The 26,826-nt window shown below is 32.3% G+C and overlaps 1 protein-coding gene and 1 long non-coding RNA gene across 3 annotated transcripts in view; one reads left to right on the top strand and one right to left on the bottom strand.

Annotated features, from left to right (window-relative positions):
- The window catches only part of LOC126879110 (ras GTPase-activating protein-binding protein 2), a 47,019-nt gene that overhangs the window by 6,292 nt on the left and 13,901 nt on the right, over positions 1 to 26,826 (top strand). Inside the window, exons 3-7 of the mRNA XM_050642055.1 lie at positions 12,946 to 13,099; positions 24,283 to 24,500; positions 24,592 to 24,791; positions 24,859 to 25,077; positions 25,131 to 25,469. Of these exons, the coding sequence (XP_050498012.1) occupies positions 12,946 to 13,099; positions 24,283 to 24,500; positions 24,592 to 24,791; positions 24,859 to 25,077; positions 25,131 to 25,469 (1,130 nt within the window). The remainder of the gene's footprint in view (positions 1 to 12,945; positions 13,100 to 24,282; positions 24,501 to 24,591; positions 24,792 to 24,858; positions 25,078 to 25,130; positions 25,470 to 26,826) is intronic.
- On the bottom strand, positions 891 to 6,097 carry LOC126879112 (uncharacterized). 2 transcript variants are annotated; one of them, XR_007695979.1, is made up of 3 exons: positions 5,929 to 6,046; positions 1,947 to 2,861; positions 891 to 1,072 (listed from the first exon to the last, which is right to left on the bottom strand). It is a non-coding gene; the product is annotated as an uncharacterized LOC126879112 (long non-coding RNA). The 2 variants fall into 2 exon arrangements; XR_007695978.1 differs by having other exon boundaries at positions 891 to 2,861; positions 5,929 to 6,097.

The raw sequence follows: 26,826 nt of genomic DNA, 5'->3' as shown, positions 1-26,826 counted from the left end.
AACACCAAAATATTCCATATATGTCCATAGAAGGTACACAGACATTGAAAAATTCCTGGAATATCCCCGAAAACACGTTCCCTGAACATGCCAGGAAAATCCTGTGTCAGCATTTTAAACATTACCTGAATGTCTTATTGGAACATTCCATGAATGTCCACGAATGTTCTTTGGACATTCAAAATATATTTTGTAGACATTCCCTGGATATACCAGAAATACAGTGATGAGCGCTCTAATAACCTGCAAAATAGCACAAAAGATGGAAAACGTATTAAGTAGTGAGATAAAAAGAAATGAAACTAGTCGAGCTGGGAAATTTAGCGATATTAACTTATACATTTAGATTGTATTGATTGTGTACCACCTTCAGACGTATCAGACGAGTTTGGAAACTACCACTGTCACAGTGACAGTTTTAGTTGACATACTCCTCTGATATGTGTAAAGGTGGGAAACAATCAATATGAAATAAAATTTAAAGGTTAATTTCGCTAAATTTCCCAGCTCGACTAGTTTCATTTCTTTTTATCTCACAACTAAATATGTTGCCCATCTTTTGTGCTGTTTTGCCGGTTATTAGGGCACTCATCACTGTACATCCTTGCTGATGTGACAATACCTCCTATCTGTTTTTTCATGAGTTTTGTAGGAGAGATGGAAAAACATGTTTTAAGGTCACCTCCTGTGTTCATATGTAAGTTTTGACTTGTTTTGTAGTTCATAGATAGTTTAATTTACTACAAAACAAGTCAAAAAATATCATATGAAAACAGGAGGTGACCCTAAGACAAGTTTTTAGTCTCTCTTACGAAACTCATGAAAAAACAGATAGGATGTATTATTACATCACTGACGATATGTGGCCATACCAATTAATACATCCTTGATAAATATAAACATTTTTATTGAACAAAATCTTTTCATACATTTTTTTAATGCAATTTACTGATATTCCTAAATATTTCAAAAAAATGTGTCACATTTGCTTTGTAAACCTTTCTTTTGCCTTTCGTAGCCACATATTCCGTTTCCTTCCTGGGTTTTTGTAGACCACTTCTCTCAGCTGATTCTAAAAAAAAATAAAATAAATGGTAATTTTTCTATCCTTTACAATTAACAATCAGAAGAAATATTTACAGGTAATAATATGCATAAATAATAATATTTTGTATTTTGACAATGACGTCTGATTTGGAAGTCGAAAGATTAATAAAATTATTTTTTAAGTTAAATTGTGGCTTATTTCCCAATTAGAATAGTTAATTACAAAAATGCCTCAAATAACTAGCTTCAGAACAATAAATAATTCGTTTCATACCAACATTCGTCCAAAGTCAATTATACCTGTAGTATTTCCATGAAAAGATTCTTTAAGTGAATTTTGCATAGTTTTCTTTAAAATATCTCTATCAGGCCAGAACACAAATTTTTTTAACCTAAGACACATTATATACAAAGTATTTTTGAAATAAGTTGATACCAGGTAGGGTGAAATACTAAACCTATATCCCAAATCTTTATAATCTAAGTTTAAGCTTAGTTTAGCTAAAGTAAGCAATACTTGATCACTTGGTGACAAAACAGTATTTTGATGGTATTTGATAAATGGTGTAATATACTTTAAAGCTATTTTAAAAACATTGTAATTTGCTAAACCAGTATAATTTTTAGTTTTGGCATCATCATTTTCTATACTTTCACAAGATAAAGCTAATTTCTTAAGCTGATATTTAAAATCCTGTGTTAATGTTAATGACATAAAATGTATTTGTTAATTTTTCCATTGTAATATATGTTTGACTATTTGGCAAAATCTTGTCTTCTACTAAACTAGCTTTTATACCAAATAACTGCTATCTACCACTAACTATCCACTGTTTCTAAATCTACTAAAGTAACAGTAATGTATCATTAATGAAAAATGTGTAAAATCATAGACCTACCTAGTATTTGTAGAATATAAGACAGTCCAGTGTCTTATAAATCATTTCAAGAGGAATAAAAAAGCAATTTTTTCTTGTAGGTACCCTTTTCTTTTAATTCTCCTTTGGTACCTTAATTCCCATTTTAGATTTTGGGGAACTCATTTCATTGTGTTTATATACCCCATATTTATTGAAGGAACCCAATCTGGATTGTTATTATCAGTTAAGTCGGCTGGTTTTCCTACAAGATTAGACTGTTAACATCTTCAAAAATGGTTAATGTTCAAATGTTGTAACTTACCAGATATAAGATGATTACAGGGGAATTTCCATTTTGCTAGTAAAATCTTAATATTTTATTGCATTTTACCATTGTTGTTGTCTCTCAGATGATAACTATAACTTATTTAGTTAAATTGGTTCAGTTTTGTGCTTAGAATGTAGCACTGATGGTAAGTGGTAAAAGCTAACTTTATCACGATTACTTTGCATTTCACACTTCAAAACACAACACCAATGAGGCATATTATCTTTCTAAATTAATACTTCCAGAGAAAATGTTAAATTAATCTTTGTACAACAACTAAAATGATCTAAAACCATAAGAACCTGATAGAATAATATTCAATGTTTGCCTTCCGGTAGCCATATTGATTTAATTTTGACAGCATCTTGGAACGGCCTATTTGGTGAGATTGTAAATGGTAACTGACGTCTGTCATAATATTGGAGGTTAAATATAATGTCAAATTGTTGTTTTCAAATTATATTTTATTTATTTGGTTTATTTTAACAACAGTTTATTTTTTAACCCTTTTCCTTCCCTATCCTTGATTGGTTGATTAGGTTCGTAATAGTTTTGTTCCATAGTAGGTTTAGTTAGACGTTAAGTTTAAGAAATGTTGCTGGCTAAATGGACACAGCTCCCAAAGGCTGCAAAAGAACAAAAAAAAAATAAACAGAAATCTTACATAACCTTTTTTATTACAACATGACTTTTGACACTTATATTATAGATCACACTCCCTGAGACAAGGAGAAACAGTGTAGATGGTAGCTGTTTTGATAAATACACATATGTTTTTTATTCAGCAACAGCGCTTTCCTGGTAACAGTAGCAAAAAACTAATATATGAGGAAAAATTTGTTGAATTTGTAGTCAAGTTTGTACTGGTGGGTTATGATGTCATTAAATCTATGATGTGCATTTCAAATCGTTTGAGTTTCAGTTTATCTACTAATATAAAAACAATCCATATAGTGAACATACTAACTCTGAGGGAAATAATCAATATTAAATAATCAAATCAATATTTATTCTTCTTTTTTTTGCATCATCACTGTGGATGGGTCTTTGCTTCTCTGGCTATATTCTTCCTGTCAGACATCTCTTATCCCCTTCTCCTTTGTCTTATATTCATAGTTTTCAGGTCATCTTCTATGTCATTCAACCATCTCATTGTGGGCCTTCCGTTTTTTCGTCTTCCTATCGGCTTCCATTGTAATATTTTCTTTGTTGTTTTTGTATCTTCTTGTCTTATGTTCCAGTCATGACAGTCTTTAACTTTTAACAAATCTTATAATATTGTACCCTTTTATTAATTCATTTATTCATTTCTCCATGTGCCATCTTTGTCTTGCACCAGGCTGTATACTTTTCTAAGTATCTTTCTTTCAATGTCTTGAGTTAGGCTTCATCATTTTTTGTGATTACCCAGGTTCCACAACCATAGGCTGCTACAGGTCTACTTAATGTTCAGTAGATAATCATTTTGGTTCTTTTGTCTAGTCATGTATAATTCAAGTCAGTAATATGTAAAATTCATTATATCCTTAGAAGATTGAATAGAATAAAATATTGAGTTTGTAGAAAAATATCGAGTTCTGTAAAGACATATATAATGCAAATTGTTTCAGCTGTGTGTATGTGTGCAGAACAAAACAAAAAGTAAATATGCAATAGCCCGTTCTTTAACGGTAAAATATTACAAAATCTCTGAATTTTAAAGAACCGCTTGGATTGACATGAAATTTGGCATACACATAGCTAACAAGTCAAAGAAAAAAAGTGATATCGTGCCGATATGTGCTTTTGCCCTGGGGGTGCTTTTCACCCCCTCTTGGGGGTGAAAAAATATTTGTCCAAAGAAAGTCAGGAAATGGATACACTGGTTACTTTTAAGTAACTTTTGTTCTATAGAGTTTTTTCACTTAAGTCAATACTTTTCGAGTTATTTGGCAGTGAATATGTTCATTTTTTCAACAAAATAACCACACTTTTAGACGGTTTTTCGCAAATAACTCAAATAGTAAGTATTTTGTCGAAAAACCATTTTTAGCAAAAAGAGGCCCCAACTCTGGTTTCCGGTAGTTGGTGAAAGTCATGTACACAACTAATTCAACATATTCCCGTATAGTTTTTCCATATTACTTATCACGCACAAAATCCGCTTCTATCTCTCCGACTACAAATTGTAAGTATTTTGTCGAAAAAACATTCTTAGTAAAAATATAGCCTGTAAAAAATTTAAAAAAATGGTGTATACATCACGTCTCTACACCTAGTAGAAGCAGAGTTATAGCTAATGAAAAATAGGTTCATATTCGTCAAATTCCAAATGGAATACTTTAACGTGAAATAACCAAAAATGAAGCACATTTCGGGGAAAACTCATTACAACTTATTTAAAGTGTTTAAAAAAAGCTTCATTTTTGTTTTATAAAAAAAATTAGCATCAAAATTAAACAAGTTACGCTCAAAATAAAGTTAGTCCCTTTTGGTTTTGGTAAAAAAATCGAGAAAATCACCTCCTAATTAGTATCTTAAATGAACTTAATCGTTACGACTTCACAAGTTTCTTGACTCGTATATATATTGTTTATATGATTTGTAAGTTTCATTGGTTCAAAGTCCTTATTATTGAAAGGGCTGTAGTTAAAACGGGTTGAACGAGTCACTGATCACGAATGTATGCAAATTTAGAAACACCAAATCTTAATCAATTTTTGTATAACAGAAAAAGAAAAAGTACATGATATTCAGAAAAGCAAATCTGACTTTTTTTGTTTTTCGAGATTTTTGGTATCTCTAACAATTTTTAAGTTATTTTGAAAAAAAGCATATTTTTCAAAATTTTAATTTTTAAAAATTTTACTTTGAAACCAATTTTTTTCAAAAATAAGCACTTTGAATCGATGAAACTTACAGATCATGTAAACACAACATAATTAAAATAATTTGTGGAGCACTAACGATTAATTTCATTTAAGTTGCTAATTAGGGGGTGGTCTTCCCGATTTTTTTGCAAAAACAAAAGGGACCAACTTTATTTTGAGCGTAACTTGCTTAAATTTAATGCTAGAAACTTTTGCAAAAAACGAAATAAAGCTTTTTTTAAGCACTTTAAAAAAGTTATAATGCGTTTTCCCCAAAGAGTGCTTAATTTTTTGGATATTTCACGTCGAAATAATCTATTTGAAATTTGGTGAATATGAATCTATTTTTCATTGGCTATAACTCTGGTTCTACGAGATCCAGAGACCTAACGCGTACACCATTTTTTTACTTTTTTATAAGCTATATTTTTGCTAAGAACGTTTTTTTCGACAAAATACTTGCTTTTTGAGTTATTTGCGAAAAACTGTCTAAAAATGTGGTTATTTTGTTGAAAAATGAACATATTCACTCGCAAATAACTCGTGTTGTTGACTTGGCTAAAAAGCTCTATAGAACAAAAGTTACTTAAAATTAGTCAGTTTACCCATTTTCGGACTTATTTTGGACATATATTTTTTCACCTCCAAGAGGGGGTGAAAGTCACCCCCAGGGCAAAAGCACACATCGCCACAATATCACTTTTTTTCTTTGACATGTAAGCTATACGTATGCCAAATTTCATGTCAATCCAAGCGGTTCTTTAAAATTTAGAGCAAAAACCGTGAAAGAATGGACTACAATGCAAAAAGTTAAATATTTCTTTAGCTTTGGAACCTTTCTTACAATCATATTTTCTGTTTGTAGCATAGCTTTCTCATTTGCTCCTTCTTTTCACTATCTTTGTTAATTTTGTTCTCCAAACCTTTGACTCTAGATAACAGAATATTATAACAATGAATAATTATTCACTACTAATTGTTTAGCAATTAGTCTTGTGCTTTTTCTTATTGGGATAGTTAATTTTGGACATTATCTAATTTACAAATTGATAAATATTTTTTGTTATGAAACTATTACCCAGATACTTAAGATAATATCAAGTAACATTTAATATTTAGTTAGATAAAAGCATAATTAATATGATAAGATTATTGATACATCATTATAAGGCTAAATTTATTTCCTAGAAATTTGCTTTATCTATTGATGATACAATTTTATCCCTATATTTAATCTTTTGTGTTTGTTGGAATTGGCAGTTATGATATGTATGTTAATATTATATTCTGGGATTACCAGAGGAGTAAATTTTTTTAAATGAGTACTTGTTGGTTTTATGTCCCCCTAACTCACTCTTTATAATTTTTCTTCTCTTCTATTTTGTACTTCTTTTGTGTTCTCTAACACTGATGGGCACAGATCATAAACAAAAATAATAAGAATAAAAGAGGGTAATGGTGCAATGAATACTGTCAATGGACCGACCATATAAGAAATAAAAGAAGCCCTTAAGTATGTATATGGAAATATATATGTAGAAAAAGAAGAACAACTTTTAAGGAAGTATGATGGAGGGCCGAAACATATGCAGAAGAGAAAATGTAAAATAATAAGATATAGAAACTGGAACAGAATCTTCAATACAACAATATAAGAGAAGTATATAAATAAACAGAGCCTGTTTTACTTCAAATCAGGCCTGAGGCACTATACAATTTTCGAGCCTCTAAATATAAACAAAATGAAACGAAATGGACGAAATAAAAATCAGATAAAAAACTGAAAAAATGCATTTTTAATATTTTTAAAAAAATCTATCGAATGACACCAAACACGACCCCCTCCTTATGGGGAGTTACTTAAAATCTGAAATAGGAACCTCCATTTTTTTATTGCAGATTTGGATTCCTAACGTAAAAATAAGTAACTTTTATTCGAAACGTTTTTTAAAATTCTGGATAGATGGCGCTATAATCGGAAAAAACGATTGTTGGAAATGGAAAATTAAATTAAAAAATTGAAAACCTCACTAAAATGGAAAACTTAACTTTTTTTGGTTTTAGAACCAAATCTTTACAACCTAAAAGGTCCCCATGACGCTTTAGTAACTGCAAATTTAGCAACCACGATTTGTATAATTTTTTGTAATAGGTAGGTACAGTCGGAAAAATGAAAGAATACCCATGAACGAACATATAAAACACACTGTATTTTCCTGTCACCGTGTCACAAAGAAAATTTCCCAGCGCAAGTACATGTAATAATAATTATTACATGTACTTGCGCTGGCCAATTTTTTGTATGACACGGTGACAGGAAAATACAGCGTGTTTTATATGTTCGTTCATGGGTATTCTTTCATTTTTCCTACTGTATATCATTTTCTATATTTAAAATAGCCAAAGACGACAGACTTTGTCGATTTAGAGAATTTCTTAAATACGTTACTCTTTTCAGTACCGAGAAAGATCTTTAACCTGAAGCGTTGCTATTGCTAATAGGTAGGTATAGTTAAATTAAATAAATTGTAAGCAACGTTTCTACATGTGTAAACGTTGATATATTATTTTCAATCAAAAACGTCATCATTCTTTGTGGATTTTGTAAGATACAGTGGAACCTCGATTATCCGTCTCTCCATTAATCGTCACCTCTGTTAACCGTCAGGGTACATACAGATGTTGTATTGACTATATAAGCAAACATTTTAATGTAAAAAAATAAAAAAAAGTTAAATTTATTTTTGATGCGGACACAAACGGCTATCCATTGCTGACAGATAAAGAAATCGTTGAAATGGCAACAAAGGCGGACCAAACAGATTCAGAAGCTGACACAGATTTGGAATTTGACTGTAGATATGTTGATGAACCTATTGTAACTGACGAAAGATTTGCGTAAATAATTCATCGAGTGGTATTCTCAACAAGAAGAAGCCAATAAAGTAGATTGATGAGTAGATTGCATCATCTTATGCCGATTAAGAAATTCAGCCGTGGCAAAATGTGAAGCAACAGTAAAACAAACAAAGATTTCAGAATATTTTAAATTGATTCGATTGTACGAACACAAATTACTCTTATATTGTCAAACAAAACATACAAATGAAATTTGTGAGTTGTATTATGAATTTTTAATTTTTTTAATGTTATGTTAACCATCTTTTCAATTATCTGTCAGACCCTTGGTCCGGTGCCCTGACGGATAATCAAGGTTCTACTGTATTAGATGTGCTCCTGCTGCAAAGTTCTTTAAAATGTGCCACTTCTTCCACTAAATCATCAACATCTATATCGTTCTTATAGTATTCGGTAATAGTTTACCTACAAGTTTACTGTTTCACTATTGTCTGTGAACAAGATGTTAAAAATATCGTTTACAGAATTAAAAGCATCTTTTCGTATAGATAGTTGTGTAATTATTAAAATATCACAAATAGGCAAAAAACTATTTATTTTAAAAGTTTCATTAAAAAATCGTTTAGAGAACTCTTGAATTTTCATCAAAAAATTGTTTTTCGTTCTCAGGAAAGCTCATCTTTATGTATGAAACGCTTATCGGCTATAATTTTTTAGCTTCATTTCCAATTTCTGAAAATTTTTGTCTTGTTTTCTGTAAGTATACATATATTTGATTAAACTATTGTAAAGTTCATACAGTATTTCTCATGATCATTTTTCAGTGCGTAACATATGATAGGAAAAGGGTAAGTCCGTGATAATACACATTTATGACATTTATTCTAACATGACATTTTAGTTAAATCTGACAGTTGTCACATTTTATTTTCAATTTGGAATAAAAACAAATCAAAAGTGTTGAAAAGTGTTGGAAGAAATCGAAAAACTGTGACGCACTGAAAGATGATCATGAGAAATACTGTACACTATTTTAACTTTTACTGGTTGCATTTATGCTGTCCAAAATTTAATTCCAAATCGTTGTCATAAGAATAAACTCTAACGTAGGTATTCATTTTCCCTAATAAATCATTTGCTTCAACTGACGTCATCCTTTTTTGGTTTGAATCTTCACTTGATTGGTCCAACGCCATTTTAAATGAATGAAACGAAAGAATTTTGAAAATTTATTTTGTTATTGCAATAAATTATTTTTTTAGTGATTTTTCCGGGCCCCTTTAAAATGCGGGCCCGAGGCAAGTGCCTCATGGCCCAAGTGGTAAAATAGGCCCTGCATATAAATGTCTTCTGAAAACACCATTCAAAACGCAAACAACTTGTATAGAAACACAGGACAAGAGATAATTAGCAAATGAACAGAAGTAAAATTAGTTTGGAAAACCTTTTTCTAAGCACTGCTGGGTATAAAAGTGGGTTTTGTGGAAAGGAATACAATAAAATGACCATTCTCTGGATTTGCAACAGAACGAGGAACAGGATGAATAGTTTATCTTTTCAAACTACACTGCGCATTAGAGAAAACAGGCACCCCAAAAAATGGGTCATTTTTGATGTCTCGTATCTCCCAAACCTGTTGTCCGATTTAAGAAATTTTTTTAATATGCTATAGCCTTTTTCTTTAACAATATCGCTGTAATAATATTGTTGCTAAACAGGTAAATTTTCATTGTATACCGGGTGTACCAATCAAACTGTGTTTTTTTTCTCAAAGTTCGCAACACTGTGGAATATTCTAGCATTTATAAAATACTGAAATTAAAACCCAACTATAGCCTCAGGTTTTCTTAACATTCTGTTTTTTGATTCATTCGCTTATGTTGGATAATACAAAAGTTAGGTACTTCTACAACTAGCCATGTTCTTCATCAGTACAGGGTGTTTCTAAATAAGTGCGACAAACTTTAAGGGCTAATTCTGCATTAAAAAATAATGAAAGTTTTCTTTGTAATCGTATGTCCGCAAATGCTTCGTTTCCGAGATACAGGATGTTGAATTTTTTCTTACAAACTCGCGATTTATTTATCACTTTAAAACCGGTTGAGATATGCAAATGAAATTTGGTGGATTTGAAGACGAGATGTAGTTATTGCAAATTTTTTGACATACAATTAAGAATTTTATATTCACCATTGGCGTGCATACGGGTAATATGATTGGTCATATTACCTGTATGCGCGACAATGGTGACTATACAATTCTTAGTTGCACGTCAAAAAATGCGTAATAACTATGTCTTAAAACCCACCAAATTTCATTTGCATATCTCAACCGGTTTTACGGCAATAAATAAATCGTCAGTTTGTAAGGAAAAATTCAAAATTCCGTATCTTGGAAACGAAGCATTTGCGGACATATGTTTATAAAGCAAACATTCATTATTTTTTCATGCAGAGTTAACCCTTACAGTTTGTCGCACTTATTTAGAAAAATCCTGTACTGATGAAGAACATGGCTAGTTGTTAAAGTACCCTACTATTGTATTATCCAACAAAAGCGAATTAATAAAAAAACAGAATGTTAAGAAAAGCTGAGGCTATAGTTGGGTTTTAATTTCAGCAATTTACAAATGCTAGCATATTCCACAGGGTGTTGCGAACTTTGAGAAAAAAGCACAGTTTGATTCATACACCCGATATACAATGAAAATTTACCTGCTTAACAACAATATTATTACAGCGATATTGTTAAAGAATACGGCTATAACATATTAAAAAAATACTTAAATCAGACAACAGGTTTGGGAGATACGAGACATCAAAAATGACCCTTTTTTGGTGCCTGTTTTCTCTGACGCGTTGTGTATTTAAATTAAGTGCGAGAACAAACACCTAGCAATACAGATGCATGCACTCACAACCAAGATACATGGAACGTAACGAAAATTCCTAGCGATTGAGAAACAGCAAATTATTTGCACAATCTACCAAAAAAGTGGACAAACTTAAATGTGAAAATTACTGTGGCATAACGCTCTTGTACTCAGCTTATAAAAGTATGACATCCATCCTCAATAAGAGGCTTCAGTCTAATATGAAGTGAAAGTGAAAATATCAAGAATTATCAAAACCCGTTTTTGGGGCAAGGGTGATCGACCATAGATCAGCTGTTCCCTGTAAAAATATTTAAATAAATCTTTGGAATGTGATATTGATTACAAAAATTGAAGAAAAATATTTTGTGTAAAAGGTATATTTATTTTAAAAAACCCCAAAAAAGGGCTACAAATACAATACAGAACGTTTTCGCTCTAAAGAGAGCATCATCAGTGTTCTTGCAAGCTCTACATGCTAAGCCACCAAAAATACATTGGTTAAAACCGATTAACCATTAACCGATGTATTTTTGGTGGCTTAGCATGTAGAGCTTGCAAGAAAACTGATGATGCTCTCTTTAGAGCGAAAACGTTATGTATTGTATTTGTAGCCCTTATTTGGGGGTTTTTAAAATAAATTTACCTTTTACGCAGAAGGTTTTTCTTCAATTTTTGTAATTAATGGTATACAGCCAGCTACAGGAAATTCTTCCTTGTGGACATTATGATATTATCATAATATATTCGCTGATTTCAAAAATGTCTGACTCGAAAGAGAAACTATTTATATATCATCTTGGAAAGTTTTAACATCCTCTCCAAATATTTCGAACCAGTAAAAGCAAAGCAAAGTCTTAGCAACAGAACAGTCTGCCCATAGAATTAACTCATCGAAATCTTTGAAAATCTAAAACAAGGCTATGGGCTGGGCTGACTTAAACATTGTTCAGTGTCGTTCTTGAATATGTCATTACAACTGAATCTTGATTTTGAAAGACCAGCCTTCGAATAAATCAGTACAACTTGTCCCTACATAACACCATGTCTTGCAGAGTGAAGTAGGCAACAGAAACAGATTCACGCTAACTGAAAAGATCTGCCACAGAGATTCGATTAGAAATAACATACAAAAGACAAAAGCAACTAACATATGCAAGAGTGAAGAGAACTAGAAATCTATTTAGAGTAGATGAACTTGCTAAAACAGTGAAGGGCTTCACATAAAGTTTATTTCATGAATATTTGACTATTTAGACATCTCATACCATACCCTCAGATACTCCAACCCAATGTTTCAGTAAATTATCGCTAGGCCACACATTGCGGAAAACATCACTCAAGCACTATGTGTTTATACCTTTCTTTAAGGCCGTCGGTACATAATTCGCAAATATTTTATGGCTATCCCTACTTTTACTGTCTTTAAACGGCAAATTACGTGTAGTAAAATTCACACTGGTATGGATGTGTGTAAACATTACTAGAATGTAATTCTACTTGAAAATGTCATCATTAACTTAAAGAGATGGCTTTTGAATGTTCTTGGATAATTGTTATTTGTATAATTGCAAATTATTAATTCAGTTAATAAATCTGATTATTTCATTCATAGAAGTTTCTGACCAATAGAAAGCTACATAAATAAAAATTAAACTGATAATTTTTGATAATATCCCGTCGTCAAGTATATTACGTCAGATGCCCTTCGTTGCTACAAAAAAATACATTCAGTGACATTAATGACAATAATTAATGATTTAAAAATTATAAAAGTGATGACTTTCAACCGTCAAATATTTATAACAACTGTGTGTTTAATTGTACTAATTTGTATGTACATAAATAAATTACAATAAAATTTTGGTTTTGAACAGTTTTATTCATGAAATAATCGCAACAAATTGCTATCTCTAAAATTATTATTGAATTTTTGCCCTCGTGACACTTTCACATAATTTCACTCTCCCTCGGGTCGTGAAATTAAAACTGTCAAAGTGTCATTCGGGAAAAATTCGATAATTTTAGAGCTCTTGTGCAATTACTGCTGATAATTTTTTCACTAACTATGTATTCAGTGATTGTAATCATTTATATCATGTATTTTACAAAATGCTTTTTGTTTTGTAGATTCTACAACCATCAATCATCATTCGTTCATGGCGGATTGGACCCACCAAACCGCGAAACCAGCCCTGTCATCGGCCAAAAGCAAATTCATCAGAAAATTCAACAGTTGAATTTCCGGGACTGTCATGCTAAAATCACCCAGGTCGACTCTCAGGTAAATATTTATTTATTTATTTATTATTGACGGACCGAAGTCCATTAGTACATGATACAATTAAAATGTCACACAAATTATAAAAACTATTCAAAATAAGAACTAGTGGTAGTAGGTACAAAATTGGTAAATATGTAATAAACAACAACCAAAAAATAAAATTACTTGCTCTCATTTAACAATTGAGAGCTAGTCCTATAATATAAGTAAAAAATCTAAATATCTAAGTCCACCTAAAAAGACAATAATAGTAATTGACAAATCAGTCTTGAAATTAGAACATTAAGTTAAATATAAATGTAATTGTGTGGAAAACGCAGTAAAGTTGTTCATAAAGAAATCAATATGCGGAGATAATGTATTTGCTAATTTAATAGTTTTACAGAGATAGGAACTTGAACCATAGTTTGTACGGTTAATGATCTCGTGGAAGGTGGTCACAGAATGGTGGTTCTTGAAGGTACACGTAGACCAATTTTATTTAAGAGTGAGATACAGAATTTATGACCATGAATTAAGTTATATAAGAAGCAAAGATCTTTATGTTGACGACGACTCTGTAATGAGTCAAGTCGAATAGTTTGCAGTAAAGACTCATAACTTTGACCAGTGAGATGCATCTTATAAGCATAATAACATAAGAATTTACGCTGAACTCGTTCGATTTTATCGATGTGACAATTATATTGAGGTGACCAAACACATGATGCATAATCTAAATGTGGTCTAACCAAAGAACAATAAAGGAGTTTTAAAGAACGACCAGTCGTAAAGTCATAGCTACATCTTTTAACAAAGCCAAGCAGTTTTTAATAAAGCCAATATCTTCTGTCATACAAAAAAATTCTCCATACAACATGTTATGTATGTATAACATTAGTTGCTTCTAGGTGTAATGTTTAAATTTGAAATTCATAAGACCTTTTCTGTAATTTATTGTATTTATTGAAATTCTTTATTGAAATAGAAATCCTACTAACAATATTTAAATATGAATTTGCTTAATTAAATGCTTTTTTTTCTCTGATTTTGGCCTTGGTTTAGAACTAGAACCTTTAGCCACGTAATTGTATAACTTATCACTAAGTCAGGGGAGTAATGTGTAGTGTGTGTTGAGTAAGTGTCTTGTTACTTTGCAAAGTCGACGTCATTGTCTTTGCAAAGAGATGCTAATTGTATCTGAACGTCTGCGGTCCCTCCAGTGAGTACCGATCCCACAAGGACAAACTAAATTCATTTATTAATTTATAATTATTAATTAAATGTAACATACAATATTACAATACATGCAATATACAACACATACAGATTTATTAAAAATTATTTTTTTTTATCCAGGTAAAATATATGTCATCAGTAATTTTTTAAAAATTTGAACTGTCACTGCATTCTTAACACTGGGGGGAAGATGGTTAAATTCATTCATACATTTGTAAAACAGGGATGTCATTGCGCTATGTTTATTAGTTTTTTGAATATCAAAATCTTCAATATTTCTTGTGGTATATGAATGAACTTGACCCCTCAATGTAACATATTCATTAAAATATGCAGGCAGCATTCCTTTTTTTAATTTAAAAATGAAAACCATAGTAAGGTAGTAAAGCCTTTGTTGAACTGAAAACCAACCTAAAGTAGAGTACATCGCCTGGTGAGAACAATAGTGACGAAACTTCAAAATGAACATTTTGAGATAATCGTATTTGAAGTTTTGATGAAACTGCTAAACAGTATAACTGACTTATAGGTAATCACTTTGCAAAATTTTTCTAATAATGTGCTTTCTAGATATGTAAACCAATTAGTAGAAGTAATTTTATTTGAAGAAAAGATGGATATTGTATTTATTTTTGATTTTTTTTTCTGCGTTACGCCATTATTGCATTATCGAGGATGTTTAATTTGATTTTTCGCCACTATACTTTAATCCTACTATGCTACAACAGTTTAGTTTCTGTTTTAAATAATTAAAAAATTTACTTTTAAAAATAAATTAAACGCATCAAATAAAATATTTTATTGTACACACCAGTTATGCGCAAAATGAAACTAAAGTACAATAGAAAAATAACAAAATAAGATCTTAAGTAATAATTATGAAAATGATAAACATGATAAAAGATAAAAAGTAAGCAAAAGAACTATGAATAGTAAAATTAAATTCATCATTTCACTCACGTATGTTTCGTATTTAGAATTTAAACTACTAAAGAAATTATTGTGGGTAGAAGGAATTGATTTATTTTGTAAGACTTCTTTTTAGAAATGAATATTGGTTCTCGATAGTGTGGAATTAAACAATACTGATCCAAAGTGGATAGACGCTTTCTTGATTTGCTATTTCTAAGTATGTACCTAAGAACGATTGAAACTGAGTTTCTCTGTAAGAAGTTTTATAAAAGAAAAACACAAAAGCAAAAACGACCACACAGACTAAAGTGCTCATTCGCCACTATTACACATTGTACTACTATCTTTAATAAAATATCTAATATTTCAAATACATGTAGGCACGGCGTAATTACAGATTCGCCAGTATTGATATAAAGTTTGGTGTGCTTTCGTCATTAATGCATCATAATATTTGACAATTTCACAATACCATAAAGACTTGTAGGCGCCCTCTAGTAATAAGGAAATTAAATAATTGTTAGCCGATATTGCACATAAAAGAGGGCATATTTAGATGTCGATTGATGGACTAAACTCAAAAACGTTAATTTTCGAGTTTCGCCACTATTGTTCTCACTAGGCGACATCATCTCAATTGGCGTGTAGCGATTGCATCGAAGAATTGTTCTCATACCTCTGTTATACAAAATTTGCAATGATTGAATTGATCCTTTATCACCTACATATAAAGCACTTGAACAGTAGTCAAAATGGGGCTGAATTATACTTCTAAATACAGTGATCCTTGAAAATAATGATAGATCTTTGCTAATTCTATTAAAGAAAAATAATTTTTTAGATATTTTCTTGCAAATATATTGAAAATGAGGTTTCAATGAATTTCAATCATATTCTATGAACAATTTGGATATAATTGTAGAGGTCTAATGCCCGGTTGCACCAATAGATCTTAGACTTAAGTCGAGAATATCATAAGAATTAATATAATATAATTATAATATATTACAATAAGAATACCATAATATAATAATAGATATAATTGATAATAAGGTAAGAATCTAAAATTATGGTGCAACGTAAGTGATACTCAAGGAGGTCCTATCTATAAGTAGAGCTTAGCTAAGCTGGAGCTTAAGATCTGTTGGTGCAACCAGGCATAAGTTCACGAATATCTCATCAAATCATCCTAAATGAATCAATAAACTAGTTCATATCTATAATCCTAATCAAGACAAGATACGAAGATATCTAACATTCACAAGAAAAGGAATATGATGCTGCATTAAATAGTATATTGTGCAACAAGTGCAGAAAGGTACTAATTTCTCACGAGTTTGAAAAGTTGCGGTACGAGCGCAAGCGAGTGCCGCAATTCAAACCAGTGAGAAATTACCTTTCTGCACGTGTTTCACACTATACTTTTTCTACAAGCACAGTTTTTCCTAAAAATAAAAATCACAATTTCCAAATGACGATTAATTATAATAGGTACCTATGTGATAAATTTTAAACTGTATTTAATTAATACCTACTAATCAATTTAAATTCCTTATACCCAAATAAATTGCACAGAAATCAGTTAAAAAATTAATGCACTGCCTTAATTTGTTTAAATTTAAACAATTATTACACATTATTGACATTATATTTATGCAGTCACGGATTTACACAAAACCTACTTCATTCGACGTCTCTTGCACAGGTTGCTAAATCCTTATTGGATATTTGATAATTATAAAATGTTTAATAAGAATAAAATTGTAAAATAAAACCGTTGTAACATCCATAATTTAGTTTCTATGCTATAGTTAAATATAATAATTGTCTTATAGGTTATATATTTGTCTAAAGTTTAACCACGGATGTAAACAGAATATAACGTTACTCAGAATGCGGTAGTCCACGGATGTAAACAGAATATAACGTTACTCAGAATGAGGTAGTCAACTGTGCAGAAACGTCACTTTGCGGCACAGAAACGTCACTTTTCTGCACACTAATGTCAAATATCTTATACTGTGAGAAAATATCAAGTTTGCTAACATAAAACCGTGCAGAAAAGTGCACTTTGAATAGTGGTTGTAGAAAAATTGTTTTATCTTGCAAGGTAATAATGACACATTACTACACTGGGCGACCTAATTAACCATTTTTGTATCATCTGTCTTTGCTTCTTTGATTATCTCTATTTTTAGTTTTTTTGTTTACCACACTACTATTTTTAATAGTCTCTCTGCGTATCTCACTGTGGTCACTACGTGTCCAAAACAATATTGTTTTGTTTAAATTTTTCTATTACATTTTTTGTTAATATAATTTGCCTTATATGCCAGCCAATGGGAGCAAGAATAAGATATTACCTCCGAATTCTATCCTACTGCATGGATATTAATGAAATTTTGGGCCTAGCCTCTACTTATCTCCTAATTCAAAGTCTACCTTATGCCGATGTGTGCTTTTATCTTGGGGGTGGTTCCCACCACTTCTTAGGGGCGGAAAATTTTTTGGTTAAAATTACCACGGAATTCGCTAGAGAACCTAATTCTAAGCAAAAACTGTTCTATAATTTTTTTTTGAAAACTCGATACTTTTTGAGATATTCGTGGTTGAAAATTGGCCATTTTCATTGAAACATAATACCTTTTCGAACGGTTTTTTGCGAATACCTTAAAAACTATGCATCTAACTAAAAAAACTATATTAAACATTTTTGTAGGTTATAAAAAAACAAAGAGACACTTGTCTTCATAAGTCTTCTAGTTATAATACAAAAATAAATATGGTAGGTGAAAATAGTTTGTTTTTTGGTACATTCTCAAATTGGTGTATTCAAGTTGAAATAACAGAGAATCGGTCGATTTTAGGTGTATAATGCTACTAATACCTTTTGTTGTGCTCGAAAAGACCTTTAAAGTGAGCTGTATTAAAGGTCCATTACATTAAAACTAAGCGAGATACGCTGCAAACAAAATTGATAACTAATGTATTTTAAGAAAAAAAGAAGTAATTTTAAACTTCATCTACCAAAATGTAAATGCATCGTTTTCCTTCCACAATACCTTTTATTATAGTGTTATTTCTATGTTAAAGTCTGACAGGTCTAAAATGAATGGTTTTTGAAAAAAAAAGATCAAATTATAGAGCGCATTTTTAAATTTTCTTAAAAATCTTCTTTTTCTCCATGTAACTTGAAAATGATAAGAGACACAGCAATAAAAAATAAAAAGGAAATTTTTATCTGAAAAAGCCCTACTTTTTCGTGTGGTATCTTTTTTTCGCATCTCTTATCTTTTTCGAGTTACATGGAGGAAAAGGAAGATTTTTAAGAAAATTTAAAAATGCGCTCTATAATTTGAATCTTATTTTTTTCAAAAACCATTCATTTTAATCCCGTCCAACTTTTTGAACATAGAAATAACACTATAAGGTGAGTCGGGGTAAGATCGCACCAAAAAATGTAAACATGAAATTTGTCTAACAATTGTAAAATGAAAATTAGTCATAGAATTGTAATAATATGCATACTCTACTTTCAAGACATACTCTATTCATCTACAAGGTTAGATTTATAGTTAACAAAACCGTATTACTGATATATTAAAAATAATAATATATAGTCAGTGTCCGATCTTATACCTACTTATGGGGCAAGACCGAACAAGAGGTCAAAATTGTACAGAACATTCATTTGTCCTAATAAGGTGGAAGTTCGAATTCCGGTCTTCCCCAATGAGAAAATAAATTGTCTGTGCAAACGATGGCAGTAATTTAGTATTTTATTTAAGTCAGTATATAACAAGAAATAATGTAATGCTTATGAACAAAACTGGACATAAACGAAAGTCCCATTATAACTAAATGTGTGCTTAAATAACTATAAAATAAAAAGTAATTTCTGGTGAAACTTAAAAAATACAACATTAATAATTTTAGCACAAGTTCATGCCAGAAAATTCAATATTGAAAGTCATATATGAGCCTCGACGATCTTTCTCAGGTTCTGGTAAAATCATTACAATTGTATCTTTCGTTACAGTATCTTCGTCGAGTTGCTCGGGCCAAAAAAACTGGGCACTGTTATGCTTATGTTTTAAGCATTTTACCAGGTATTCATCATTCAATGTGTTCACCTCGAATAAGGATTTATTTTCTGTGGGGCAAGACCGAATAGCTAAATTTAGTTAAAAAACACACTAAATCTAAGAATATTCACTTCCTAAAATAGGTGTAAGTAAGCACGCTCCAACTTTGGTACCATCCAACTAATCCGTAAAGCAAGCGAAAGCACTACCGGTGACGTGATTTTACGAAGTAATCCGAGTTACAACGACTGTGGACGGTCTTCCCCCAGATTCGATCTTACCCCGACTCACCTTAATAAAAAGTATTGTAGAAGGAAAACGATGTATTTAAATTCTGATGGATGAGGGGTAAAGTATACCGTAATATGGGGTGAATTCGAACGGGTTTTTGGGGCTTTTTGAATATTGTGACGGCGTTTGAGATTAAAATTTTACCAAAATCCAAATATATTATTATTAAACCTTTGTGTAAATGTACAAAACAAAATCATTAACTAAAATAATAATATTGAATGGGTTGCATATGTGAGTCCATATTAAATGTAGTAATGAAACAAAGACTTACTCACAATCATTTAATTATACTTTGACGACCAGTTTCGATATCTACATTATTCAGATCATCTTCAGGTCGGCGTTACAAGTAGTTAAATGCTACAATTAAAGAAAACCAGAGTTAGAACATTGTCTGGTTGCACAAATGTTAATAGAAAGCTAAACCTGAAAACATTTTTTGAAATAAAGGTTTGCAACTGTTGACATTTCAGAAATTCGATACATACAAATGCACACTTATGAATAACAGATACTCATAAGCATGCATAAGCAAATAGATGCTTGCAGTTTGTGAATATTTGTTGAAAAAATTTTTTTAAATAAAAACTAATGAAAATATTAATCAAAATTAGATATGCTTCCAAAATTCAAAAAATAATAATAATAGATAGTAATATTGCTCTGATCTACTTACATGCCGTTACAAGGGATGCGTTGCCACTTAGTTGTTAACATGTTAATACGCCCAACTTATGCTAATAGATTAGCTGGGAGAGGTATAGGGCAAACAGACATGTTACGTAGGTCAAAACACAGTATTTTTTTTTGCATGCTTATGAGTATCTGTTATTCATAAGTGTGCATTTGTATGTATCGAATTTCTGAAATGTCAACAGTTGCAAACCTTTATTTCAAAAAATGTTTTCGGGTTTAGCTTTCTATTAACATTTGTGCAACCAGACAATGTTCTAACTCTGGTTTTCTTTAATTGTAGCATTTAACTACTTGTAACGCCGACCTGAAGATGATCTGAATAATGTAGAGATCGAAACCGGTCGTCAAAGTATAATTAAATGATTGTGAGTAAGTCTTTGTTTCATTACTACATTTAAAATAATAATATTCATAATAATTTTTATGATTAAATATTGTTCGAATTCGCCCCGGTGTGTGGGGTAAATTCGAACAAAGGTTTAAAATACAGAGAAATGTGAATTTAGACCCCAGTTGGGCAAATTCGAACAAATTAAAGACAAAAAATAGTGTTCCCTTGCTCTGAGTAACAGAGTAAGATAATAGCTATAGGGAAGGGGGGTGAGGGTAATAGTTGCTGGGGGCAAAAAACACACATTTTGAAATAAAACAGTTTACTTTAAAGGAAAAAATAAATTGCGTACTTTTAGTTAACAAAAAAAACTTATTCTACGACATATTCTTTCGGTAAATTTTTAAATGCCCATCGGTTCCTTCTGAGGTCTTGATTGTAATTTTATTATTATGTCACCTCGGTTTACTAGGGACTCATCTTTTACTCCTGGATAATAAAAATAATTGTCTAGCTTTTCAGATATTTTCTGTCTCAAAAAATTAATCAGAAAGAGTTCAGGCTCATTTTCAAAGACCTCCGTGATTTTGCCAATAAAGAACCTATCTTTTTTTTAGGGCATTTAAACTTTACTAAAACAAAGTCGTTAGCATTAAAATTATTGTCATTCACGTGTTCACAATTATACTCTGGATCAAGGTTGTCTTTCTCCATATCTTGCTGATCACTGTCCGGTTCTTCTTCACTGACACTTTGTTCCATTGAAGTTGAAGGCTGATTGAAGTCACGTGTAGTGATTCCTTTTCCTGGTGCAACATTAATTTTTTTCCTCGATGAACAGTCTGTTGGTTTTCCAGTGTCCTTGATTCTTTGATAAAATTGACAAATGTTGTGGACCAACGTTGATCAATTGCCATACGAATTTCTTCCTCCGCTAACTGATCGTCGGTAAGTTTTGGAAGTTTGTTTAAAACACTGCTTCTGTCACATGGAATTATTCCGCAGGTTCTGAACCCAGAAAGAACATTTTTTTTAGCATTTAATCCTACATCTTCTAAAAGTCTTTTTAACAGTCTTGGAAATTCTGACTTCGGAATTACGCCTTTGTTTTGTTGTTTCCATTCTGTCAAAATTTTACGCATGTCCTTTTGAAAGGACGAAAGAACGCTACATCTAGTGGTTGTAATAGATGCGTTGCGTTTGGTGGTAGAAGAATAAATTCGATGTTGTTTTCTTCGCATAGTTGTATTACATGTATTGAAAGGTGACTGGATAAATAGTCTCCTTTTAAAATTTTTTTTCCCTTGCATCTTCGAAAATACGGTAAAGCAACTTTCTCTAACCAGTCTTCATATACAGGACCTTCAAACCAACCACTTTTGGTACGATTATAAACAGCATCAGTGGGACCATTTTCTATCCACGTTGGGTACAGATGTTGTGCTCTATAAACAATATACGGTGATAACATTTCTCCTGATCCAGTGACTGCAACCATTAGTGATGTGCTTGATTTACTAGAATCCAATATTCTATTTATGTATTTTGTGCCTCTTTTGCAAACTACTTTGGCATTGCCGGGGTCATCAGACAGGTTTGTTTCGTCATAGTTTATGATATTACACGGTGGTACGTCTTGTAAAGCGTTTGATAAATTATCAAAATAATTATTGATAACGTCAGGACTTAGATCTGCTCGACAACGTTTTATATTCTGACATATACGTTCGGTTAAAGTTCGGTGTCTTTTTAAAAATGTATAGAACCAGTCAACGCCAGGCATGTTATTTTTTAAGCGTTTGATAGTTTTACCTTCAGTATCCAGGAACTGCTTGACCAATATATATATATATATATATATATATTATAATCAAATTCCCTTCTACCTATTGGTGTCGGGATTGCTTGGCCAATATACGGATATCAAATCTGGTTAGGGGAAACCCCCACTCAGCAGCTTTTTAATTCCAACAGAAAGACTATCTTCTTCTTCTTTAGTTAAAGCTGTACAACCTCCTGCAGGCAAGGGATGTTTTTGTTTACTTTATTGCAGAGTATTGCTATGGGAATATTGTATACCTCTGAAGCTCGCCTATACGTCATTTTTCTTTCTGTAATCGCTTTTAGCGCCTTTTCCAATGATGACTCTGTATAATTCCCATAATGCGTGGCACCTAGCCGCTTTTTATACGTCCTTACCATGTTCGAATTCGCCCCACTGAAATGAAATATATTCTATAAAAATCTTTGTAAATTACAGTGTTATTATTTTAGCAATAGAACTTATAAAATGTCTTCAAGAGACACAAAAGAATGTATGTACAAATTTTCAACCTAATTGAACCTGAGAAACCGAAGTTACAATTGTTTGTTTGTAGCACATGGCCAAATTGATAATATATCGCGTACGACAATAAAATTAACCAAAAATTTACCTACCATTGAAAAAGCGTTCTGTTACAACCGATGCACTCGATTGACTGTGACCTTCAATCACGTACTACAGGCAGTCGGCTAAACTTGATAATATTCGTTTGTGTCAAATAAATATGGAATAAAGGCGAAGCGTTCAAATTTATACAACACGTTCGAATTCACCCCACATTACGGTACTTGTCATTTCTTCTTAAAATACATTAGTCATAAACTTTTTTGCAGAATATCTCGCTTAGTTTGAATGTAATCGACATTTGGTATTACTCATTTTAAAGGTCTTTTCAAGCACTACAAAAGTTATTACAGTCGGAAAAATGAAAGAATACCCATGAACGAACATATAAAACACGCTGTATTTTCCTGTCACCGTGTCATACAAAAAATTGGCCAGAGCAAGTACATGTAATAATTATTATTACATGTACTTGCGCTGGGCAATTTTCTTTGTGACACGGTGACAGGAAAATACAGCGTGTTTTATATGTTCGTTCATGGGTATTCTTTCATTTTTCCGACTGTAGTATCATTATACACCTAAAATCGACAGTTTCTCTGTTATTTCAAGTTGAATACACCGATCTCAGCATGCAGCAAAAAAACAAACTCTTCTTACCTACCACATCCCTCTTTATATTTTAACTAGAAGATTTATGAAGGAACGAATCTCTTCGTTTTTTTTTTATAACGTACAGAAATATTTTATATAGTTTTTTTGTCAGATGCATAGTTTTTAAGGTATTTGCAAAAATCCGTCCGAAAAGGTGTCATTAAAGGGCCAATTTTCAACCACGAAAACTCAAAAAGTATTGAGTTTTCAAAAAATAATTATAGAACAGTTTTTGATTAAAATTAGGTGTCTAGCCTCTTCCGTGGCTATTTTAACCAAAACATTTTTCACCCCCGAGAAGGGGTGGGATCCACCTCCAAGATAAAAGCGCACATCGGCATAGGGTAGACTTTGTTTCTTGAGCTATTTCCTACTTACGGTAAAAATATCAAGTAAATCGATGTAGTAGGATGGAATTCGGAGCCAAATACCCTCATTGACTGCCCTATTATTAATACTTTACTGTTTAGTTTGCCTATAAGAAAATTCTTACCTTTGTAAGAATTTTTTTATCTTTTTCTTATGATCAAATAATACATTGTATCAATTTTTGATAAGAAATTTTTTATATCTTCAGTTCACACAAAATGTTTGTTTCCTTTAGGCTACTCTTGGCAATGGTGTGGTTGTTCAAGTGACCGGAGAGCTGTCCAATGCAGGTCAGCCTATGCGTCGTTTCACCCAGACGTTTGTGTTGGCGGCTCAGTCTCCCAAGAAGTTCTACGTCCATAATGACATCTTCCGTTACCAAGATGAGATCATTTCCGATGAGGAATGTGATGATGGCGTTCATTCTGAACCTGAGGAAGAAGTTTCCACTGGGTGAGTGATTGCTTATGCCTTTATTTAGTGACAAACTAGAAATATTCTCAACCAAAGTTTTTTGTACTATATTAGGTCTCTTTTTCTGTAGGCAAGGAATTGTTGAACACCAACCAACAATAACTCAGGCGGCTATAGCTCCATACTACAATCCAAATGCAGCCCAGTTGCAGCCTAGTATTCCGGCTGTCCCAATTCACCACAACCAGCAACCCCCACCACATGTAATGAACCCACCGGTACCAACTGTCAATGGAGCTATTCATCCAGATGAAATTAACGTTATGCAAGGTACTTTTTATCTATATAATTTTGGGTAGAAAATCTTTAAAACATAACCTTTATTTGTTTTTGATAGGACAAGTTCCAGCTCATGTTCCCGCTCCTCAAACTCAAGGAATCGGAACTACTCTTCCAACTATGCAACAACAAGGACTCGGCCAAACACCCATCCCACAACCACCAATCGAAGAACCTGAGCCACCCATGGAGGATTTGGTTGAGGAACCTTTGGACAACAGCTACACAGAACAACCAGAAATTGAACAGGAACAAGATATTGGTATCATTGAATCAGGTAAGTATTTATTTACAATCTTTAGGTAAACGTGACTAAATTTAGCGTTTTAGGTTATGAAAACGATTATAAAGACGCTTTCCCAACTTCCAATGAACCCAAGACCTATGCAAACCTCTTAAAATCAGGTTCTGGTCTACCTTACTCTTCACCACCGTCTCAGACATCAGCTATGCCGATGTCTCAGAATTTGATTCGTCCCGCATCGCCACCAGTATCGGGAGGATACCAAAACTCAGGATTGCGCTCTAATCAGAACAATTCAAATAATCGCAATGTTTCTGGTGGAGGGCCAAGGCCAGGCCAGCAGCAAAGGATGCCCAACAGACAAGATTCGGGAAGAAACAGCATGGGAGGAGGAAGAACCATGGCTAATGATGATATGATATTTGGTAAGATAATTTTTTCCTTTTTATCATAATCGTCATCAACAGCTATTCCATCCATCGTCGGATGTAAGCCTCCTTTAGATGTTTTCGTTAATTTCTGTTCATTGTTTTTTACATCAATTCATGGGGTGGGGAACACAGAAAACATCGATTTATCAATAATCTTCTTCTTTACGTGCCATCTCCGCGACGAAGGTTGGCAATCATCATTGCTATTCTCACTTTTGACACTACAGCTCGAAAGAGTTCAGTTGAGCTGCATCCAAACCATTCTCTGAGATTTCTCAGCGAGGACATTTTTCTCCTACCTTTTTTTTTTGGATTGAGGTGGAACGCTCTTAGCAGACTAGGGAAGGTGTCCCTAGTACTGTTGGACTCGGACAGGAGAGGAGAACACGCTAGGGCCCACAGACCACGAGTATGATCCATGCGTCCTGCATGATCCCCATAACCAGCTGCCTACCAACTAAAACCACCCCCTCTTCTGACCCGGAATATCCCTGGATGTGTTCTTTAGAGAACGATACATGGGGACATTTTTCTCCGACCTATGCTGCGCCTTCCTTGAATCTTTCCCTGCATAATTAATTTTAGGAGTTCATATCTGTCACCACGTGTTATATGACCCAAGTATTGAAGTTTTCTTATTTTGATGGAATCCAGTATCTCCCTGCTGTTCTGTATTCTCCTTAGTACTTCCTCATTGGTTATTCTGTCTGTCCAGGAGATTCTCAGCATTCTTCGATACGTCCACATCTCAAATGCTTCCAATCTATTGAGGCATTGTTTATTGAGAGTCTATGTCTCCACACCATACAAAAGAACAGAAAATACATAACATTTTAATACTCACTTTCTAAGATTTAGGCTGAGGTCTCTACTACATAATATTTGTTTCATATTAGTGAATCCACTTCTAGCCTTTTCTATTCTAATTTGGATTTCTTTGGTATGTATAATCGTTTGTTTCACTAATGTTTGTCCCTAAATAATTCTGAACTCGTTCTATCGTCTTATTATTTACGTGTAGATTGGTGTTTCTAATATTTTTCTTTGATATAACCATGAATTTCGTTTTCTTTATGTTTAGTAACAGACCAAATTCTTCACTCGTTGAAACGACCTTATCTAAAATTCTTTGTAGATCTGTAATAGTTTCTGCTATTAGTATTGTCATCGGCGTATCTAATTTCACATATGGGTGATTTTACACATTTATTTTTATGCCTGCTACAGTCAAACCTGTCATATCCGGATCAATGTGGCGACAGACCGATCCGGATATGAAAAAATCCGGATATCAAGACCACTACATCCTTTACAGTCTCTTAAACGTTTTCTCCTTCATACATTCCAGTAA

The sequence above is a fragment of the Diabrotica virgifera genome, chromosome 1 (assembly GCF_917563875.1).
Source record: "Diabrotica virgifera virgifera chromosome 1, PGI_DIABVI_V3a".
Taxonomy (NCBI): Eukaryota; Metazoa; Arthropoda; class Insecta; order Coleoptera; family Chrysomelidae; genus Diabrotica; species Diabrotica virgifera.
This window is presented reverse-complemented; position numbering and strand designations above follow the sequence as displayed.